The sequence below is a fragment of the Aythya ferina genome (genome assembly GCF_964211825.1).
Source record: "Aythya ferina genome assembly, chromosome: 2".
Lineage (NCBI taxonomy): Eukaryota > Metazoa > Chordata > Aves > Anseriformes > Anatidae > Aythya > Aythya ferina.
In genome coordinates, this window is record NC_140297.1 from 88,528,473 (window position 1) to 88,548,517 (window position 20,045).

At 38.3% G+C, this 20,045-nt stretch overlaps 1 protein-coding gene across 15 annotated transcripts in view; it reads right to left on the reverse strand.

The window, feature by feature from the left end:
- The window catches only part of COBL (cordon-bleu WH2 repeat protein), a 152,408-nt gene that overhangs the window by 87,271 nt on the left and 45,092 nt on the right, over positions 1–20,045 (reverse strand). For 11 of the 15 annotated variants that reach the window (XM_084508434.1, XM_084508435.1, XM_084508438.1 and 8 more), the window contains exons 3-7: positions 18,868–19,078; positions 17,845–18,073; positions 15,827–15,871; positions 13,686–13,780; positions 10,060–10,143 (exon numbers count right to left, since the gene is read on the reverse strand). In XM_084508434.1, the coding sequence (XP_084364560.1) occupies positions 10,060–10,143; positions 13,686–13,780; positions 15,827–15,871; positions 17,845–18,073; positions 18,868–19,078 (664 nt within the window). The remainder of the gene's footprint in view (positions 1–10,059; positions 10,144–13,685; positions 13,781–15,826; positions 15,872–17,844; positions 18,074–18,867; positions 19,079–20,045) is intronic. The other 4 variants (XM_084508440.1, XM_084508437.1, XM_084508439.1 and 1 more) reach the window with 3 other exon arrangements.

The window sequence follows — 20,045 nt, forward strand, 5'->3', positions numbered from 1 at the left end:
GCCTCCCAAAATGCTGCCGTGTGAATTCGAAAGAAAAGCTAAACACAGGAAGATAACAGAAAAATCAATGTCTGAAATTACTTGTAATCATTTCTGTTAAGCACAAGGGGGAAGATCAGCATAGAAGCTACAAGTAATAAAACCTAATTTAGCAACTGTTTATTAAAAAGAAGAATGTGAAACAGCTACACAGACTGCAGGCAATAGAAGGTCTCTTGCAGCAATTAACAGCTGAAGAGCACACACGGAACTGAGAGTTATACAGTCCATGCTTCCTATGCACAACTCCTGTTTGAGTTAAAGGGAGACCTGTAAGGCCTGTGAAGACTTATGTAAGTTTGACTTTGCATGAGAGAGCTAAGCCACAAAGTTCACTTAGGAAAACTCCCCCATCAAAGTGAAATGTATTGTGTCCTGTCAGCAAATGTTGTTTTGCAAATCCTCTCTCACCTGCCATAAGATATTATTGAGACATATGGTTTCACACACTACCAAGCAGCTCAGTTTTGCCAACGAACAATAATGCACAGAACAAATATGTGTGGAAATCATGAGATCATCTAATTAAAAGAAATGTTATTGTTTGCCACTACTTTTAATGAAATCGAGTCTTTGCTGTCCACAGAAGAGGCTGGAAAAGAACCAAATCCTATTAGCGCTCATGCCTCAGAAATTCTTTGCAAGAGAAGAGAAATTATACCTTAGCCAGTGTTGAAAATCTTCGCTGTATCTAAAATCTGTATATGCTAATAGGATATTTTAGACGAGTATAATGAATCTATGGTTACATGTGATTCAGATTATGCCACTACAAAAACAGGTGTTACTGTCTGAAAAAAAATTTCCATTGTGTATTAGCAACATGGAGTCCATGACATGCAATTAGCCATTCCTGATTTCATCTAGTAAAGGGCACTGGCATAAATACACACTAATCCTTTCATTACAGTAGTTACATTTGGAAAGCTTTAGAAGAAATATTTTGGATATCCATCATTAAATCAAACAGAAATGTACTTTGCAATGGAATTAATAATTCCCTGACTCATTCCCAGACCATCCCAAACTTAAACACAAAAAGCATTTTATGTACACAGAAATATGTGAAATCCCTTTTTAAGTAACTACATTTCTGCTTATCCAATTGCAGAAAAGCCTGATTCTTGGATAAACTTTTATTTAAAGGTGGTATTTTCAACACCACTGCATGCTGGTCAGTTACACTAAGAACAATAAGCTGAATAAATTATGACCAAAGATGTATTACAAGGCTATTATACACTATTAAGGGTCTCTGTTAATATTAAATACCAAGGAAGCAAAGCATGAGTGGTTGAGATGTCACTAGAAAAATCTCAAATGGAATTTAAGTTTGTCTTTGTTTTGTTTTTTTAATGTCCCCTTATTAATGTAAATTAAAAGCCATCGGCCTTATTAGCTGCTGCTTTATTCTATTTTTTTTTTCAGTGAGTTAACTTCAAAACTTTTCAGTGAAATCAGTAACAAAAGATGAATCAGACATAAAAGGATTTGGGTGGTTAAGGGTGTGTCGTAAGGTCTTAATTAAACATCCGAGGGAGATATCTGAGCCAACTTACGCCAGCCCGACTAGGTACATCCACACAACACAGAAGGATGCCATGGAGCCCAGGTCTGGAAGCTCAATTGCCTCACACATCTGGCCAGCCTAACTTACTGCGTTCTTGTTAGCTTGGGCCTCTCCAAGTCACACCTCTTTGTGCTTTCCCTTCAATAAGCCTGACACATATCCTTATGATGTGCTTACTCCCAGCTTTGGTGCCTGAATTCTGCTTCTGGGCATGCTGAGCATGAAACTGCTGAGAAACTATGCTGCTAACCTCCTGCCTAAACTCCTAACCTCCACTGGACAAAGTTGGCAAGTCTCTCTGTCTTTGTCAGCAAAGGGGCTTAATCCAAGAGGTGAGCACAAGGCACAGCTAAGAAACCTGGCTCCAAACAAATCCTAACTGCTGGAAGAGGCAGCTATTGGATTTCTCTCCTGTCTTGTCCTTCTCATCCATCCATCCATCCGTCTGTCCGTCCATCCATCCACCACTTCAACAGTTCAGCAAGAACATGGGAAATCCAGGTTCAAAACTTTATTCTAGTTAGGAGGAATCAAACTTCCTTCTCTCCAGAGCAGATTGAGATTATGCTCTGTTCAAACACACAAATACGCTAGAAGAGGAGTGAGATGAGGCCACTCATCCCAGCAGTGAACAGTGGCCATTTGGCTCCCCTGCTTCTAACTTCAGTGACAACTTGCTGGATCCAACATCTGCTTAGCATAAAGCATACAAAAACATCTCCGGCGCTGGCACTGGAACGCAGAGCTGCCACCACACTTAAGTTATTTTGTTACTGGTCTGAATAGTTAAGCTTGCTCTTGGTCTGTCTTTCTGAGTCACTGAATATTTGGGTATTTTTACGAAAGGGTGCTTCCCACATCAAGAATACCTCACAGCTTTGTTCCAAGCATCTCTAGCCCAGCAAGTATTTTGGTTTTCATTACAAAGGAGGAAATAATTCTCTCAATAATGGTCCTGAGAGAGATAGATTGGCTGCTGTCTCCAAAGGCACAGAAGGGATCCAAACTTTGATCTCTCGCATTATGGCTAACAGTGGTAGGTGGTAAGTTTTTAAAGTAAAAGCCTTAAACTCAAGATTTCATCAAGAGTAGAGGCCGGCAGCATATACACAAGATGGTCAGAGTTTAACATGCGACTCAAGTGTTGATTTTGGTGGCTTCAAAACTCAGTAAATTAAACTCTGATGCTTAGATCCAGTGCCCTACATAGCTAGAGAGCTTTTCCTTCAAAACTCCCTGCAGAAGCTACTGGTGGAACAGAACCTTCAGAGTCGCCCTTTCACCAGCAGCGACTAAGGGAGAAGAATGACACAACTCCAGTTTTTAAAGACATGGCTGTTTTCTTATTGCCTGGTTTGATCTATGACAAGCAGGCAAATGCAATGCATTGTAGTGATTTTACTCTGTACCACACAACTTTATGTAAAGATGCAACTTCTGGTGATCACCGACTACATGACAATCTTTATTTTTAACAAAACCTTCACTGCTGCCAAAAAAGTGACCTGTGCAAACCCAGCACTCTGAAGTGGAATGGAGGGAAAGTCCAGCCTAAGTGATTTGTTACCAAATCTCATGATCTTAAGCCACTTTTGTGTGGTGAGGGAAGGAGCTGACAAGTGATTCCTGAATGCATGAAGTTGGCAGCATTTGGTTGTACAAGCTAAGAAGCACAGCCAGAAGATGGGTCAGCCAACATGTCTCTTCGCAAGAGTCTGTTTTCAATAGCTTGTAACATTATGATGCTTTAACCAGAGCTGCTGAGACTTTCCATTCCAGGTGTCTGCCTAAGGCTATTTTTTTTTTTTTTTTTTTTTTTTTTTTTTTGAGACAAAGTAGTTCAGCTGGTTCTGAGAACCAGACTTCTTTTACACTCCACACTAACTCCAAGGACCTTGTCTTTGAAGAGGTCTAGTAACACCATGCTTTGGAGCGAGAACTTGAAGGCTCATGGCAAGCAGCCACTGTTCCAAGCTCTTGCCTTCTGCTATCACATAACTGAAGAAAAAACTGAAGGTATTATGTTAAATATATGAACGTATCTATGATTCACATAAATGGAGACAGGGGATCCTGTAAGTGCGCACCACATAGCTGCATCTCTTCAGCAGACATAACTCTTGATGAAAGGCACCTAATCCACCTAATCCATCCTTCTACTCCGAGACAGAATCAAGTATGTGTAGCTCAACCCCAGGATATTTTCGTAGGTTTTGCAGCCCAGATTAGGTGATAAGTATTTCACAGTCTCTTAAATCCCTTCTGAAACCTCCACACAGTCAGAATTATTTCCCAGTTAGATTTTCATTGCTATACATAGAGCAAATTACTTCTTCCCCTGCCCTCAGTGGACAAGGAGGAAAAAAAAGTTGATAACTGTCTTGTTTGCTACCTATTTGAATTTTGTGAATGCCAGTTACAAGACTGTTGAATCTAGTGAAGCTCAACTACTCGGCAAGAAAAGTTACCAAAATGTTTTTTTTTCCAGAATATCAAAGGACATCAAAATAAAACTGACGTCACTAATGTGATGGTGAATCTCATCTTAGATAATTGGTATGTAATAAATCTATTTTTCTTTTAACCATGTAAAACTTTGCACAAGAGAAAGCATTTTTAATTATGTTGCATCTTCTTGAGTGTGATTCTCTGTTAACCACCTCTACTGGCTTATGGGCACCCTGTAACAGAAGAGTGATGAGGACAGACCAATCTGTTGTAATTTTTAGACAACTCTCCATACTCATGTTGGGTTTTAAGTTTTGCAAACAAAACTACGCTAAGCAAAATTGCTTCAAAGCCATATCACAAATCTATGCCTTTGACGTCATTGCTCAGATATCTCTAACTGTGTAAAATGCAATAGAAGTATCCCAGGATTTGACCCTGCAAGTGCAAATAGATGCAGACAACATCCTAAGCACTGCCAGGAGACCAAGAAACAAGAATACAGATCTAAAGTGAATGCAATTATCAGAAATAAAAAAAAAAAAAAAAACATATTAAAAGTAGATGTCTACTCACTTCCATTTAGATGACATGAACAATATTCTCATTGCTACAGCTCTTACTATCTGGCTACATGAGGTGAAATACTAAACAGCAAAGATGATATTCACTGGTCACTTGGAGCCTGAGATGGTTGAAAAGAAATCACGTTTTCTTTTATGTTTGCATAACCATACTTGATCAGCCTCCAAGCACTTCTGAATTTAGAAAGTGCATCATGAATAACTCCTGCCAGCTCTGAGACATCATAGTTAGAATATATTAAGAGCAAACAAGGCCCTGAAAAGGTAAATAATAAGTTTTTTAAAACCTTTTATAGGGAAAATAGCTATTTCGACCATTTAAGAAGTGACTGCCAATGTTACTAATGTACCAGAAGTGCTCAAGATTTGTTTTCAAACTTTAGGGCAGTATTTTTCTTCAGGATTTTTGACTTTGTTTTTTGTATGGGGACTGGTATGTAAATCAAAGAAAAGCACAAGTAAATATAAAAACAACACCAGAAACAACAACTACAAAAAAATTATACATATGTCCTAAATGTATCTGGTAACTGTTTGAAACCCAAAAGTACTTTTTTTTTTTTTCCTGGATATTTTTGTTCATGAGCATATGTAATAATGGCCATGACAGATTCACTAAGCAGAGAACTACTAAATTAGCTGCTTCACTGAGGTTCAGTGATTCTGAGTAACATATTAGTGATTCTGAGTAGCATATTCAGTCATACACATACCAAAGACTAAATTTTTAAATATGTGCTGATGAAAATCTTCTAATATTGGTCTGCTGAAATCGTGTTTGAACTAGAGAAACCTTATGTGATAAGACTTTGTGCTGAAGTTTCAAATCCTCTGATAAGTGTCCCTGGCTGTACTTTTAAATATTTTTTCCCAAGCTGATTTATTACATAAACAAATTCCACATCAGAGATACACGTCGTTCAGCACTTGGGATGTGTTTTTTTCACTCTTGATTTATGAAAACACAAAGGCCCCCAAAATAAAAAGAGCTAATTTTAGTACTGTGTTCCAAGTATCAGGTTTCATCTTGATCAACTGTTCACTTGAGGACAGTGACACCAAGTGGCAGAGATGACAAACTCCCCCTTTCTTTCTCAACTGCAGCTGAGTCCGTCTTTGACGCACAAAAAAAAATAGGGTTAACTGTGCTGCAACTTCCAACTGCTTCATTTGTATGTTGAATTCATACAAGCTCTTCTGCTTAGCATAAAATTGGTACAAATTAAAATAAGAGATTTCTGCTTTGTTTACAACATACCATTAAATTTCAGATCCATTAAATCGTTTACTGATGTATGGTAAAATGAACTGTTGCATTCTGAAGACTGTCATGAAAAAGACTTTTCTTCCATTCTTACAGTCTCTGCAGTGTTAAATTTTTCTTTTATCTTTTTTTTCTTTATTTTTGCTGATACTGTAAGTGTCCTTTCATCTCAGCATAACTGTTGACTTTCCCATCTCGATTTTGAAAAATCAATTTCTTCATCAACAATCGACATTTTAAAAGCATTAATAATTAAAAAACTATTTATAAAAATAAAGAACTGAGGATGTTCTGGTGTATATAAAGGGAATATAACTTGTTCTTCAATAAATATCAAAGACTTCCTAATTCTTATAGCTTTATTCTATTCCTTCATATTCCTCAGTTAAAAAAAAAAAACAACAAAACAAAACAAAAACAAAAAAACCACGCTAACACTAGAACAGAGTCATTACTTTTTCTACTTTTTTTTTTCCTATTTTTTTCTTACATTTTTCAGTGCACATTACCACCATATAATAGTGAAAAAAAGTATTTAAACAAGGAACACCAAAGTTCTTCATCATGCCCACAACTCAGCTGTACTTCACGATTTGCCTATTTCCATATAGGCAAGAAAGATTTTCCTGATCCAGACAGTGTAACTCCTTGCACTATGCTGAAGACAATCTTTGAAAGGCAATGCCAAAATATTTTCGTTCCAAAAATTACTCTGGAACTTTGGTTTTAATTCCTGCACTGCAACGCAAAATGCTTTCAAGATGACCTACAACAGTGAAAAAAAAAATCTGAAGGACAGACTATTCAGTGGATAAGAAATTGGCTGGATGGCCACAGCCTGAGTGTGGTCAATGACTCTAAGTCCAGGTGGAGGTTGGTGACAAGTGTTGTCTCTCCAGGGTCCATCTGAGGACCAATGCTGTTTAAGATCTTTATCAATGACATATACAGTGGAATCAAGTGCACCCTCAACAAGTTTGCGGCTGACACCAAGCTGAGTAGTGCAGTTGATACACCAGAAGGAAGAGATGTGATCCAAAGGGACCTAGACAAGCTGAGACCACGTGAAATGAATGAGGTTCAACAAGTCCAAGAGCAAGGTGCTGCACCTGTGTCAGGGCATTCCCAGACATGAGTACATGCTGGGAGAAGAACTCAGGGAGAGCAGCCCGGCAGAGAAGGACTTGGGGGTTCTGCTGGACAGAAAGCTCAACATGAGCCAGCAGTGTGTGCTTGCAGCCCAGAAGGCCACTGCGTCCTGGGCTGCATCAACAGAGGGGTGGCCAGCAGAGTGAGAAAGGTGATTGTGTCCCTTTTCTCTGCCCTTGTGAGGCCCAACTTGGAGTACTGTGTTCAGGTCTGGGGCCCTCAATCATAAGAAAGACACAGAGCTGTTAGAGTAGGTCCAGAGGAGGGCCACAAACATGATTAGAGGGCTGGAGCACCTCTCCTGTGAAGAAAGGCTGAGAGAGCTGGGGATATTCAGCCTGGAGAAGAGAAGGCTCTGGGGAGACCTCATATTGGCCTTCCAGTACTTGAAGGGGGCTTGTAAAGAAGATGGAGAGCAACATTTTATGCAGGCAGATAGTGGTAGGACAAGGGGGAATGGTTTTCAACTAAAAGAGGGGAGATTTAGATCAAATATTCAAAAGAAATTCTTAACTCAGAGCATGGTGAGGCACTGGCACAGGCTGCCCACAGAAGCTGTGGGTGCCCCATCCCCGGAGGTGTTCAAGGCCAGGCTGGATGGGGCTTTGGGCAACCTGGCCTGGTGGGAGGTGTCCCTGCCCATGGCAGGGGGTTGGAGCTGGGTGGTCTTCCAAGGTATCTTCCAACCCAAGCCATTCTATGGTTCTGTGAAACCACGGAATGGGAAGCCTCTACTGCATGACAATTTGCTGGAAGTCCTGTCTTACCCCATTAAAATTTCTTCTATATAATGAGATCTACATGTATATTTGACATACATGGCCATGTAAGATACCATTTAGTTTGAGTAAGGATACTCAGTTACCCTGAAGTATATAAATGAGACTACAATCACTGGAATAAAGAATTACTCAGAATGACTGGGGGTCTCAAAGTCCAGCCCATAAGGAATTGCTAAGCTGAATTTTAGAAGAAGTGCCTTCATTGGAATTTCCAGATTAATTTTATCTTAACATATGTTAAGATACATATGTATCGAACATATGTTTATACAAGTGATCTATGCTAGCTGTCTATGCCGAGTTTACAGTATATTAGAATTTTTTTCCACCTAAGATCTCACAATTGTTTACCTTTTTCTTAAAGCCCATCTAGCCTGTTTGAAGGATTCATGTCCTGAACTGCTGAGAGAATCAGTTAGACTTATTTTATACATTCTCATCAAACTTTTAACAGAATAGTACAGAATTAAATTGAACTATTTAAATACATTCATTCAAGTATGTACTTATGACTTAGTAGGATCAGTGCTCAAACAAAAGTGTCAAGCCAGAAGTTGAAGATATAAACACTGAACAATGGCTACATTGTTCTTGAAGATTAATTGCTCTTAAGAGAAAAGAAAAAAAAATCCCTGACCTGAAGGTGTTGATGTAGCTGAATTAAAAGGTAATGCTTTTTTTACCTCCTACTACGAGATCCCTTTGGTCTCTAATCTCTATTGTTTGTGCTTTCAAAAGACAAAAGTTACATTGTTTTGACAAGACAGGTTTGAACATTTTTCATCAATGACAAAGGAAAAAAAGGTCTTCATTTGTAATTTGCCCTATGAGATTCCCTACAAAAATTAAAAAGAAGCATCCCTCTTCTGAGGAAGCACCACACGCTAGTATAAAAGACAGTTCAGCATATTTGAACTACCTTCATCATATCTTCACTTGGAATCCCTCTTCTTCCTCCTCCTCTTGTCATAGCTGGGTATTAAGACACTGAGATTAATGTTTAATGGCAGTGAATACAACAGATATTTTATTTTTTGGCAAGATTATGAAGGTTTTTGTAGACTTTTATCTCATGTATTTCAATTACTGACATGACCTTGTACTATAACTTTATATCAATAGAGACCTCAACAAAACAGTCTTTTTACAGTGTCACCCAAGTTTTTGGTGTCATACACCACTTTCTAACTTTTGTACTCTTTCATATAAGAAGGCTTCACAGATTTGAAGAGTTAGGTGTTTTTTAATCTCACAACCAATCATTTCTCCATCTATTTCCCCATTCTGAGTTCTTTCATATAATTTTTATTATTATTATTCTTTAATTTGGGTTCTGTTTTATCACTCCTCCTCCATTTTTTTCTGTAATTTTCTGTCACTCTTCACCCTGACTAGTGATTTGCACATTTTGCGGATCAGCACTCTTTCTCCAAATATTTGTTTGTAAAATGGGGATTCAGATCTAAGTCTCACATTTCAGGTTTCTATCATGTCATCAACACAGTCTTCTCCAGGTTTTGAAAACATAAGAAAGAGACAAGTAATAATAATAGTAATAATAATAAAAAAAAGCAACAGAAAGACACCACGTTTATTATGATTACAAATCCAAAAGAACAGCCTTACAAAAATATATAGGATTCACACTTACTAATTATAAACCTAAATCCTGGTAGTTTCGTAGTCTGACAGGAACTTAAAAACCTTCCTAAATGTGGTTCACAGGATTTTTGTGCCCCCAAACCTACTCACGTATGTAACAAAACCCCCTTCTGTTATCAACAGTATTTAAAACAAAAGTACTCTCCATCCCCAGCTACTTGAGAAACAACTTGAATGCTGCCATGCAGAAAGCAGACACATAAAGGGATAAAAGAGAAAGGTGTGGCTTTATAAGAAATGTCACAGATAAGGCACATAAACACATGCTTGCATCAGGCACTGTTTGGAAGTCACAACTACACCCTTGTTTTTTTGCTTTTTTGCTCATGATTGCTTAGAATTTAACTTTGAAAGAAACATGATTTATAATTAAGCTAGCAAGAGTTTTATCTGAAGAAAATGCATTGCACTTCAAGATGTGAACCCAGGTAACTAAACTAGGAAGTAGGCTATTTCTACTTCTACTTGGCTAAGCACTGGGAACAGCAGTGGGTTCTGGCTACTCAAACTGGAGGATCTAATAGGAATGCAGTAGCATCTACAGGCCACATTAGTACTTACATCCAAGCTTCCTTCACTTGTAGATGTAGAACTAAAAACATCCTCCTCACCATAATCTCTGTTCATCCTCAAGTGTTCTTCTGTCTGCAACACAAATAGTATCCTACACAGAAGTAGCAAAGCAAAGAAAACAGCAGAAACATGCCACAGCAAAGCACCAAACCTCATTATGGAACCAGGATGAATTGCTGCAGTAGCATTAGATCTGATTGCTGAGAAACACTGAAGTAGTCTGCAACATTTTTCTGATGTAGGCAAGGCCCCAAAAGATCTATTAACAGGAGCATGTAAGAAAATGAAACCAGAACAATTCTAAGGCAAAGAAAACAGGTAGCAGCAAGCAGGTCCTGCAGCACCAAGGGCCAGGTTGTCACTCTGCTATACCTGCAGAGACAGGGTTGCAAGCACAGAGCTTCTTTCCCCCCACATATAAATGACAGGACTGCTTCATATATCCCTCTCAAGCCTGGATCCCATGATCATCTGCAAAGGACCTCTGCACTGCTGTATTCCTTAGCAGTGCCAATTTAATCTTGATTTAGCCTCAGGCACGTGGCTACATTTCACATCAAAAAGATATGGGGTTCATGACACCTTTATGTTTTTTATGCCAGCTTCAGGAGAACAGAGGGTAACTGATCCAGCATAAAATTAGAATGGACTGAAGATGATACCTTATCTGGCATTAAGCCTATAAGCACGAAGTTAACCAAAGAAATACCTTCAATCAGTTTGTATCAAACATGAGAATAGGTTTCTGCTTTTATTCTGTGTCATGGTGTTTTTCATATAGCAGAAAAAAAAATAACTCTAAAAGCTAGATCTAGTGTATTGTCATACCATGATTATTGCCTTCAGCGAGCTCAGAAAGCAAGTATGTGTGTGGGCATGGAAATCTGAGTGTGGGCCTATAGAGTGGAGTGACACTTGATCCCAGACAGCTTGCAACACAGGCTAGTGCTCTCTTCTTCCCTTGCAAAAGAAGTCGTCTTCCCTGTAAATGTATGCGACTCTACAGCATGCCCTGGGTTCAAGACTTTGGACAAGTCTTGCCAGTAACTAGTTCTAAAATAGAGACTACACACGGCCCCATGCAGTGATTCTGTCTTTGTGTGTGTGTATGCAAACGACGATGCAAACAAAAAGAAATTAAACAAGTAAGCAGAACCGAATGAAGTCTTGCAGGGGAGTAAAACTCTAAGGGAGTAACAATTAAAAACAGTTTTGGAAAAAACCTTCTGGGCCTGCGTGTGTGTGTTCTGAAACCACAGCACATCCCCCCATACAATCCCTTCATAAACTTATTAAATCATTTCTTAAAAGAAGTTAGTTCGCCCCCATTCTGCTAACTACATCTGTTCAGCAGTTTCACTGTTGTTTTGTCTAGAAATCTGCCATAATACTCAGCCAGCTGTATTACGGCCACTTAACGCTTGCTCTTGTGTGCTGCACAATTCTTCAGTTTTCAGTAATTTTTCTGAATATTTGGGCTCAAATTGCTAGAGGTTCATACTGGAAAGGTAATGATGACTTCCTTGCAGGTCTAAATAAAACTGTTGTTTTAATCCCTCTTCCTATAGACTATTCAACATCTGAAAGTAAGAGTTCAATAAAGACATCATCAGGAAAAGTCAATTAACTTGTCAGCCAGCAAGACTTGTCTGACAGCAAGACTTACACCTTCACTTCAGATTTACAAGTTGTTCCTCATACTTGTTTGAACAGTTCTTACTACCTACCAGGACAAACATTACTTGTACCTTATTAATCGACCCTCCGCATCTTTAACACTTATTAAAATATATCTTTAAAAAAGCAACCTCAGAGTATGACCTCCTGTGTCTGATTTACAAGCATGAGAAAGAAGAGGGGGGGTGGTGTATAAAAGAATAAAGAGTTTGTAATTTCTAGGACACTCATTCCAAACTCGGCTGTGAAAAAAACACTGCAGTAACCACAGCACTGGCAGGTTTCAAAGCTGTTTTCCAGTGTTGTAAGTGAAATTATTCTGTAAGCTAAATCTGAGCTGCTTCTGGAATTACAACTCCGAGAGCAGACACTTCATAACGAGGTTCAGTAAAATGGGAACAGAGGAACAACTTTAACACAGTAAACTTCATGCTGCAATATGTTCAGTTCCTCCAGAGCAGCTACAGAGCCATGGCATGCCCTAGAGGCTTGTGCTGAGCTCCTTTGTGATCTAGATTCTTCCAAGCAGATGCTGTATTATTACTCTAGTTATGCTTTTGTTCCCTGCTAAATGGGAAATAATTTCTTACAGAGGATAAACACACAAAACTGACTCACTTACTATCGCATAAAATACAGCTCTGATGCATCATCCTTCATAAAATGTTAAGAATAGATCAGCATCCATGTTTGACCAAATTTTTCAACATAGTGTCGATACAGTGTCCACACAAGAAGCCATTGCCTGATAAAAACACTCCAAATTTGATCATAATAAAAAGGGCTGAGAACTAATAAAAATTTTGGATAGCTTATACAGTTTTAAAAATGTGACTGAGGAGACTGGAAGGGTTAAAAGTAACACTGGTCCATCAAGGAAGTGTACGTTACTTAGTACCAGTTAACCTGATTTCACTGCAAAAGCCTTAGAAAGCTTTTAAAATAAGACAAAAGAAAAATGCTATTTTACTCTGACATTCTCAAGTAATAAATACTTTATAATCAAATCATTTGACACAGCTAATTATAGTGAAGGAAGTAAAAAGTGTTAAGTTAAAAGTGTAGTATGTTCTTGAGCTAGAAATTTTTACTATATTTAATTTCTGCAATGTGGCACATATTTTTCAAAAAGGCATCTCAATAAATTCTAAGATCTACAGAGAATGCATAAACATTATTTTCTAGTTTTCTCCTTATAAAGTCACCATCACATCTTCTTCTCTAATTGTTTAAAGTTATTTAAATTTAGCAACTCTAATTGTATCTTGAGTTTAGTTGAAGCAAGTTTTTATACAAACTTTCTTTTTTGAATTTTCCAACTCCAAATTAAAAACAAAGTTAAAAATGCCCAACATGCACCCCTGTGGACACTGATCCTTCAGTTTAGTACTCCTTTTAGTACTGTGAGCTTTCTTCTACACCTAATTCACCAGTTTTACAGACTGGAGATGGCTATAATGCAAAAGTACAGATTACTGAAAATATAAATGCTTTAAAACAAAGTATCACACACACACACGAGTTAATAAGACACTTCTACGTGATATCTAGAGTAATGTGTTCTATATTGCATCAGTTCCTTCATAAATGCTTTTTTTTTTCCTCTTCAATCTGAGTGCTACTAATAAGTGGATATAAGTTGCTTAAAACTCCTGCCTTTTGTTGCTACCTACTGAAGTAACAGCATTTAAAAAAAATAAAATTAAGTGGTTAATATGCCCAACTCCTTGAATTAGCTGAAATCCCCATCAGACTGTACTGATTAACTGTAGTTTATGCATCTGCTAAAAGATGACTGCATGGAGAAAAAAAAAAAAAAAAAAAGCAGAACAAAACCAAATCAACAACAGACCCCATTGCCCAGAGGCAAAATACAAAAATACATCTGGAAATAAATCAATTCTCTTTATCAAGGTAGTACATTGATAAACACTTACCTTGCTGTTGCTTCTGTTAGCTTTGAAAAATCCCAGAAACCCTTTCTTTTCTTTTTCTACTGCATCACTGCTTAGCGAAACACTTCGACTTGGTTCTGAAACAATTACAATAGAAAATTTTTACATTTCTGCAATAAAGATCAGTATTTTAATACATTCTGGGTTAATGCTGTATTTTTATGAGCTGGCAATGTTATGAACTGCAGTATCTAGTAAATGCCAGATCCTGCGCTTTCTTTTTCATTAGACTTCTATTTGCTCCAAGTTTGTTCCCATATCCAGTGAAGTGAATAATAAAGTCATAAACTTAGTAAATTTTTGATCACAATTTAGTACTCCTCAGGATTGTCTGATTCCCTCGATCTCCCTACAACTTCCCCCTCATCAGTTCAGCTGGATGAGTGATGTGATAAGGTCATACCTTACGGGGAATAAACATTAGTTTGACATTTGATATACAGACTGTCAAACTCAATTTTATTTTATTTTTTAAATGAACACTGCATAAAGCTAGAGAGATTTATTCTCTTTCAAGAACATCAGAATATCCCACTAGCACAAAGAGTTTAACACAGAAAAGTTGCTTTCTCTTTTAAGTATTTACTTGTTTAATAACAATTAATAAAGCATACAAAATAACTTGTTTCTTCACATAAAAGTCTACTTCACATACACAAAAAAAAAAAAGACAACTTTATCCCAGAACTTTGGTAAACTAACTTGCATTTCACACAAAGCACATGATTTTCACACAGGATCACTTGCACATCCATAACATAAGGTGTTAGAAGGTGTTATGCACATAGAGTAGTTCAAAGCACAATGGAAAAGTAGAGGTGGTGAACCCTGGGGAAAACAGGGAGAAACTATCCCTAAGAAAGACTGCAACTCCACTGAAAAAAAAAATATATATATATCCAGTAACACATTAATACCTTCCTCAAATACGAAGCACTGCCTAAGCTCATTCACCAGAAACTTCTACTTTTCTACTCAGGGCTGGGCTGCACCTGGATGTGGATCGTGATTGCCTTGCTCAGCTAGTCTTTGACAATGACCAGTAACAATCAAAGGCTCGTGTAAGCCATGGTAGTAACTGCTGATATCAACAGTTTGATGGAATTCTAAATGGAGTTGGGATCTTAAGCACTGCATACCATCTCAAAACAACAAGCAATCTGCATATTTTTTTTTCTGAAATAAGCACAGCTGCTATTCACTTTAGCATCATGCTCTGTATAAGAAGAAGCCACGACATGCAACGACTTAAGAAAAAAAGCACTGGCTTCAGTGAAGCCATGAGGGAACAGGCCATGAGTTAAGATTCACTCAATGTCTGTCACTGTTTGCTTCCTACCTGAAAAGTTATAGAAGTTATTCACTGTTTTATTTTGGTTATGTTGTATTTACTACTAGCAATGCAAAGAAGTAACTAATCAATCATTCTTCTCTTGAGGATAATTAATTTAACTATAACAGATTTAGTGGAGGAAAAATATATTAAATATACACCTTTTCTGTATAACTGGAAGCAGAAGCACAAATGTCATCTAATCAAACCCTATTTAGTGTAGTAGTTCAGAAGTCGGCATCTACCCAGAGTTATCCAACATGCATGCATATGTTTAAGTTTGGTATTAAAATGCTTCATTACAAGTAAATTGGAATTAGTGGAAGATCTCATGGGTCTCAAAAGACTTTGTCTCCACTACTATAAGAAGTTTCAATGCAGAAGACTTGAGATTTCAGTATTCCTGATATTCAGCTAATCATGTTTTAGGTAACAATAAAAGGTTTGGAATCTGCGTAGAAGCATACGATGCCAGACAGTGGTTAAATGTCAGGATTTGTTAATTGTTGGTATTTTGATGGACAACAGTTAAATGACAAAATTTGTTAATTGTTGGCATTTTAGTGGCAATTACTGAACAAGCATTATGAGCATTATGCACACAAGTGTGCTGTTTCTGACGCAAAGCATGACCACGGGAACAACACGGTCCAAAAGACAGCACAGACTGTGAAAATAGCTTTTTTGCTTGACAGCGCTTTACACTAGGATGTTAAAGATCCATCTCCTAGAGCCACAACAAACAGCAGGAAGGGAAAGCTGACTTCCCCTCAGCATCATTGTACAGTACCTCTGTAGTTCAGAGAAGGTTCAGACTGAGTTTTTGATGGAGGAACTGGAAAAGGCAGGCAATGAAAGGACAAGAGAAGACATATTAAAGTTCTAGTATTGCCCAGTAAACCGCAGCATTATTCATTCATCACTCCTAATGTTTGTGTCCTAAGGACTGTGGAAACAAAACCTTATCTGACATCAGACATGCAGCGCTCCTACTAGAAGCTGCTTAGCTGAGAAAAAGTTTGTGTTCCTTGTCGGTTCACTAGGGAAGTTGCTTCAGCTGCTACACCAAATTGTGTTAGCAGGTGGCAGCAGAGCTTGTCTTTCTATATTTTGGCTTCGGTATTTTTACTTCAGGGAAGGAGCACTTTGTTTTTTAATAGAATCTGCTCTTATAAATGCAGCCTGTGCTTTCAGCACCTCTGGTGCCACACTCATTAGTGAGAAGGTACTTTAAAAATCTGTTTTTCTGGTAATTAAATAGCCTGGACAACCTACTCCATGCACAATCCTTAGGCCAGATGCTTTTTGGAGCAATGGGGTTACTCTGCTGGAAGGTTACAGATGAGAATATGGAAGGAATTTGCTCGAACAAAGGGAACCTTTCCTAAATTTCATGTGTATTTACTGTTCTCATCAGGACCACAGTGCAGACTGAGAGGGATACAGAGAAGGCTGACATACATTCAGGAACAGGGGATACTATCAGAATGAAAGGTATACTAAAAGGTTCAAAATGATAACATATATTTTTTTCTGATGCTGAGAGCAGCACCAAGTGTTACAGAATTTTCTGCTGTAATCTCAGGCCTGAAGTCAAGTCTTGTTTTTGACTGTACAAGATAATTGGACTTTTCAACCCTGGACTTGCAGACCTATATAGCACCTATATATAAATGATCACTTTCATTTAAAAAATAAAAATGTAAGGAAGGACTAGGTTAATTTTTCCGTAAGTTGTCCCTGAAGTATGCTGAACAAGTCCTGTTGAATACTATGCATTTTCAATATGTTGCTCCAAAATGCTTAGCTTAATTACAGTAAACATGTCTTTAAAGAAAAAAGAAAAACACTAAATTCAGTTATGACATGTTGTCAGCAACTTTTTGAGCATGCTGACAATTCAAAGGAAAAGGAGACATTTAGTTTACTTAAGAGTCTAAACTCATTGAAATTTGGCTCATATAGAGTTAGAACTGTCACTTACCACAGGAGTTTGAAAGGAGAGACAGAACGTCAACATAAATAAATAACCGTATAAATAAAAAATAAGCCTGCTGCTCAGTGTATACAAGACTGACATTATCTAAACAATAAGTAAGGACGTCTACTGTGCTGGAAATGATACCAATTGAGACAAACTGCAGGAGACAGTTTTAATGAATACCACTTTCTGACCTCAAAGGAAGTAGCACTTGTCAGTATGTACTTTAAAGCATGTATACTTAAAAACACACGGCATAATTCTGCTACTTGAATACACAGGCTGATGAAACTCAAGCCCAAGAAGCTACTGCTACAACATCATCTATGAGAAAAGAAAAGGGGGGAGAAATAACCAAGAGAACAAAATTTTAAATACAAATACCTCTCAGCTCCTCTTCACTAAATTGTCAGCAGCTTTGCTGTTTGGAGGAACCACCTCTGCACCCATCCACAGTCTGTTATCACAAGCCCCGCTCTGCTGCCTCTGCCTCTCCGCTTTCACGGCTGCCATGACTATGGCACGTCTCCTCTTTCTTTCTCTCTGACCCACAGCACAGGTCGGTGACGGGACCCCAGGTGACATGCGTGGCACCAACAGCAGCTCTGGGAGGTACAAAGCTCCTCCTTTCGCCCTGCCCTAAGCCAACGTGTGCTAGGGGCTAGCAAAGGCTGGTGCTGGCCCCAGAGCAGCTAGCAACAGCTGGGCACACCACTGACCTGGCTGCTACTCTCTGGGACTGAGGCCCCCAAAACGTCCTTCAGTTGCCCATAATACCATTGACACCTCATCTAACCCAGCAGCAACCGCTTTCAGCCACAGCTCACCTCTTTTTCTGTCCCAGGCGTACAGCTCACTTATCCCCAGCTCCTCCAAGGACTTGGTAAGCTCCAGCTCCTCCCCAGTGATGCTGTCTCGCAGAAGAACGATGTGCTCCTGACTGACCTCGCACTTCTCACAAATAGCCGGAATGATGTTGTGGAGAGGCACCTCCGGACTGACTCGAACCACTGCCTTCTGTGTCTTCAGGTAATTCACCACCAGCCTCACAGACTTCTGTAGAAACAAGCACAAAGTCTCAGCTCTCCCTCTGTGATGGCCATGCATTCTTATGAGAAAGGTTTTCATTCAGAAAATGGAAAATGTACGAGGGACATCCGTATTGTCTTCATTCATTTTACACAAGCTTACCCCACATGCATATTTATTGCAAAACAAAACAAAACAAAACAAAACCCTATTGAAAATAAACAAAAATTCTCAGAACACACCTATCATTAAGGAGAGAATCAGAAAAAACAGGCAAGTAAAGAAAAGGAATCAGATACTTTTTTTTTGGACAATGTTTACAAGTGCCACTCTGAAAAACATCGCAGTATATTAACTATCCTGGTCCAAGATAATTAAAAATTCAACAAAAAAATATTTCAAAAATGGCTACTTCTCAATATTCACAATTCTGTGAAATACGTTTATTACTGAACAGTCTTCTCCCTTATCTTTAATAAAGGTGGCAAACAAAATATTACCAAAGTTCCACCTACTTCCGCACAATCCCATAACCCTCATGTTAACCACTATTGTCAATTTCCATCATTTAAGTCTTTGAACAAAGTTCTTTACAAGAGCAAATTTCCATCTAAACAACTGCATGCAACATAAAGTTGTAAATGCTGCAGTCCAGACTGGCAGCTGCCAATCTGTGTGCAAATCATTTAACTTGTAGAAAAAGTTAGAGTCAATCTCAGGCCTCTCTCACCTGGTCTGAAGATGCAAAGGTTGGAAAAACTTGAAATGTTAAGAATGAAATGACATCTCACGTCACTGTTTCAGTGCTACAGGGTACTGACCTCAGGGGCCCGTGGCAGAGGTCGCTTTATCTTCTCTTCAGGCACCTTCTCTTTCAGAAGTACTGTCTGTACGTCCAGTGCTCCTATCAAAGTGTTTGCCTTGTAACTCAGAGGCTGCTCAGTTCCCAAAGACTTCAGTTCAAGACTGTATTGGGATGGATTCAAATGATACCGGCTGCATAAATCAACCAACAGATCCATCACAGCTTTACTGTAGGGAAGAAGACATTCACTGTTAGCATGGAGAAAAAACAGTTCCTAAAAAAAATGACTTTTGTTTTAATATTGGAGAAAAGACAGGACAAGGTGTGGATGTGTCGCAAGGAAGTAACAGTGCTGATGCTTTGAAATGCTAGAAATCTCAGATAAAAACATTAGGACTTAAATACATTCATGCTTAACTGTGTGCTTATGAGCTGGTAATTAACTATTCATTATGAGGCAGAAAACAGTGCCAACGATAGCACTAACAAACCTAAGCCAAAAGCAGAGAAAGTGCATCTTATCTGCTAACTGCATACATTAAATTCATTCAAACCCTGTTCCTTATCAGGAAGACAAGATACAAATAAATGACTCATTCAAGGTACGGTAAGCTCTACCTGCATTTGAACCATCACATAATGCAGACCAAACTGTAACACATGAATTTGAAACAAGAGGTAGACAGAATTTTTTCCAGTTTCCAGATTTTTGTGTGTGTTCATCTGCCCTCCAATTACACCAGTAATATTTCCAAGTACAACTGAACTCCTCCATATTTATTTTGGTGAGAATATTAAGCCAGTATAAAAATATCTGACTTCAAGTATTTGCATTATTAAGACGTCTCATTGCAGATGTGATTCCCAAACCACGAGGTTAAAAAGTCAGTCACTACTCCTTAACACAAAGCAGAGGCACTAACTCCACTTTAACAAAGCAGCAAGGTGGCTTGATAACGTCTGACACAGCAGATACAAACTACATTCCTCCACACACCAGAACGTCTCCTCTTAACTGAGGTACTGAAAGTTTTTTTTTTTTCGAACTTTCCTTATTAAAATTCCATTTAGGATCAGAGAAAACATGTTTATTATAACTGGTTATGTTTATGAAAAGTTTTGGTTTCATAAACCTGCATTTGCCATTAACGAAACAACCAAGGTTGAAAACATTATTGGCCCTACTTGAAGCCT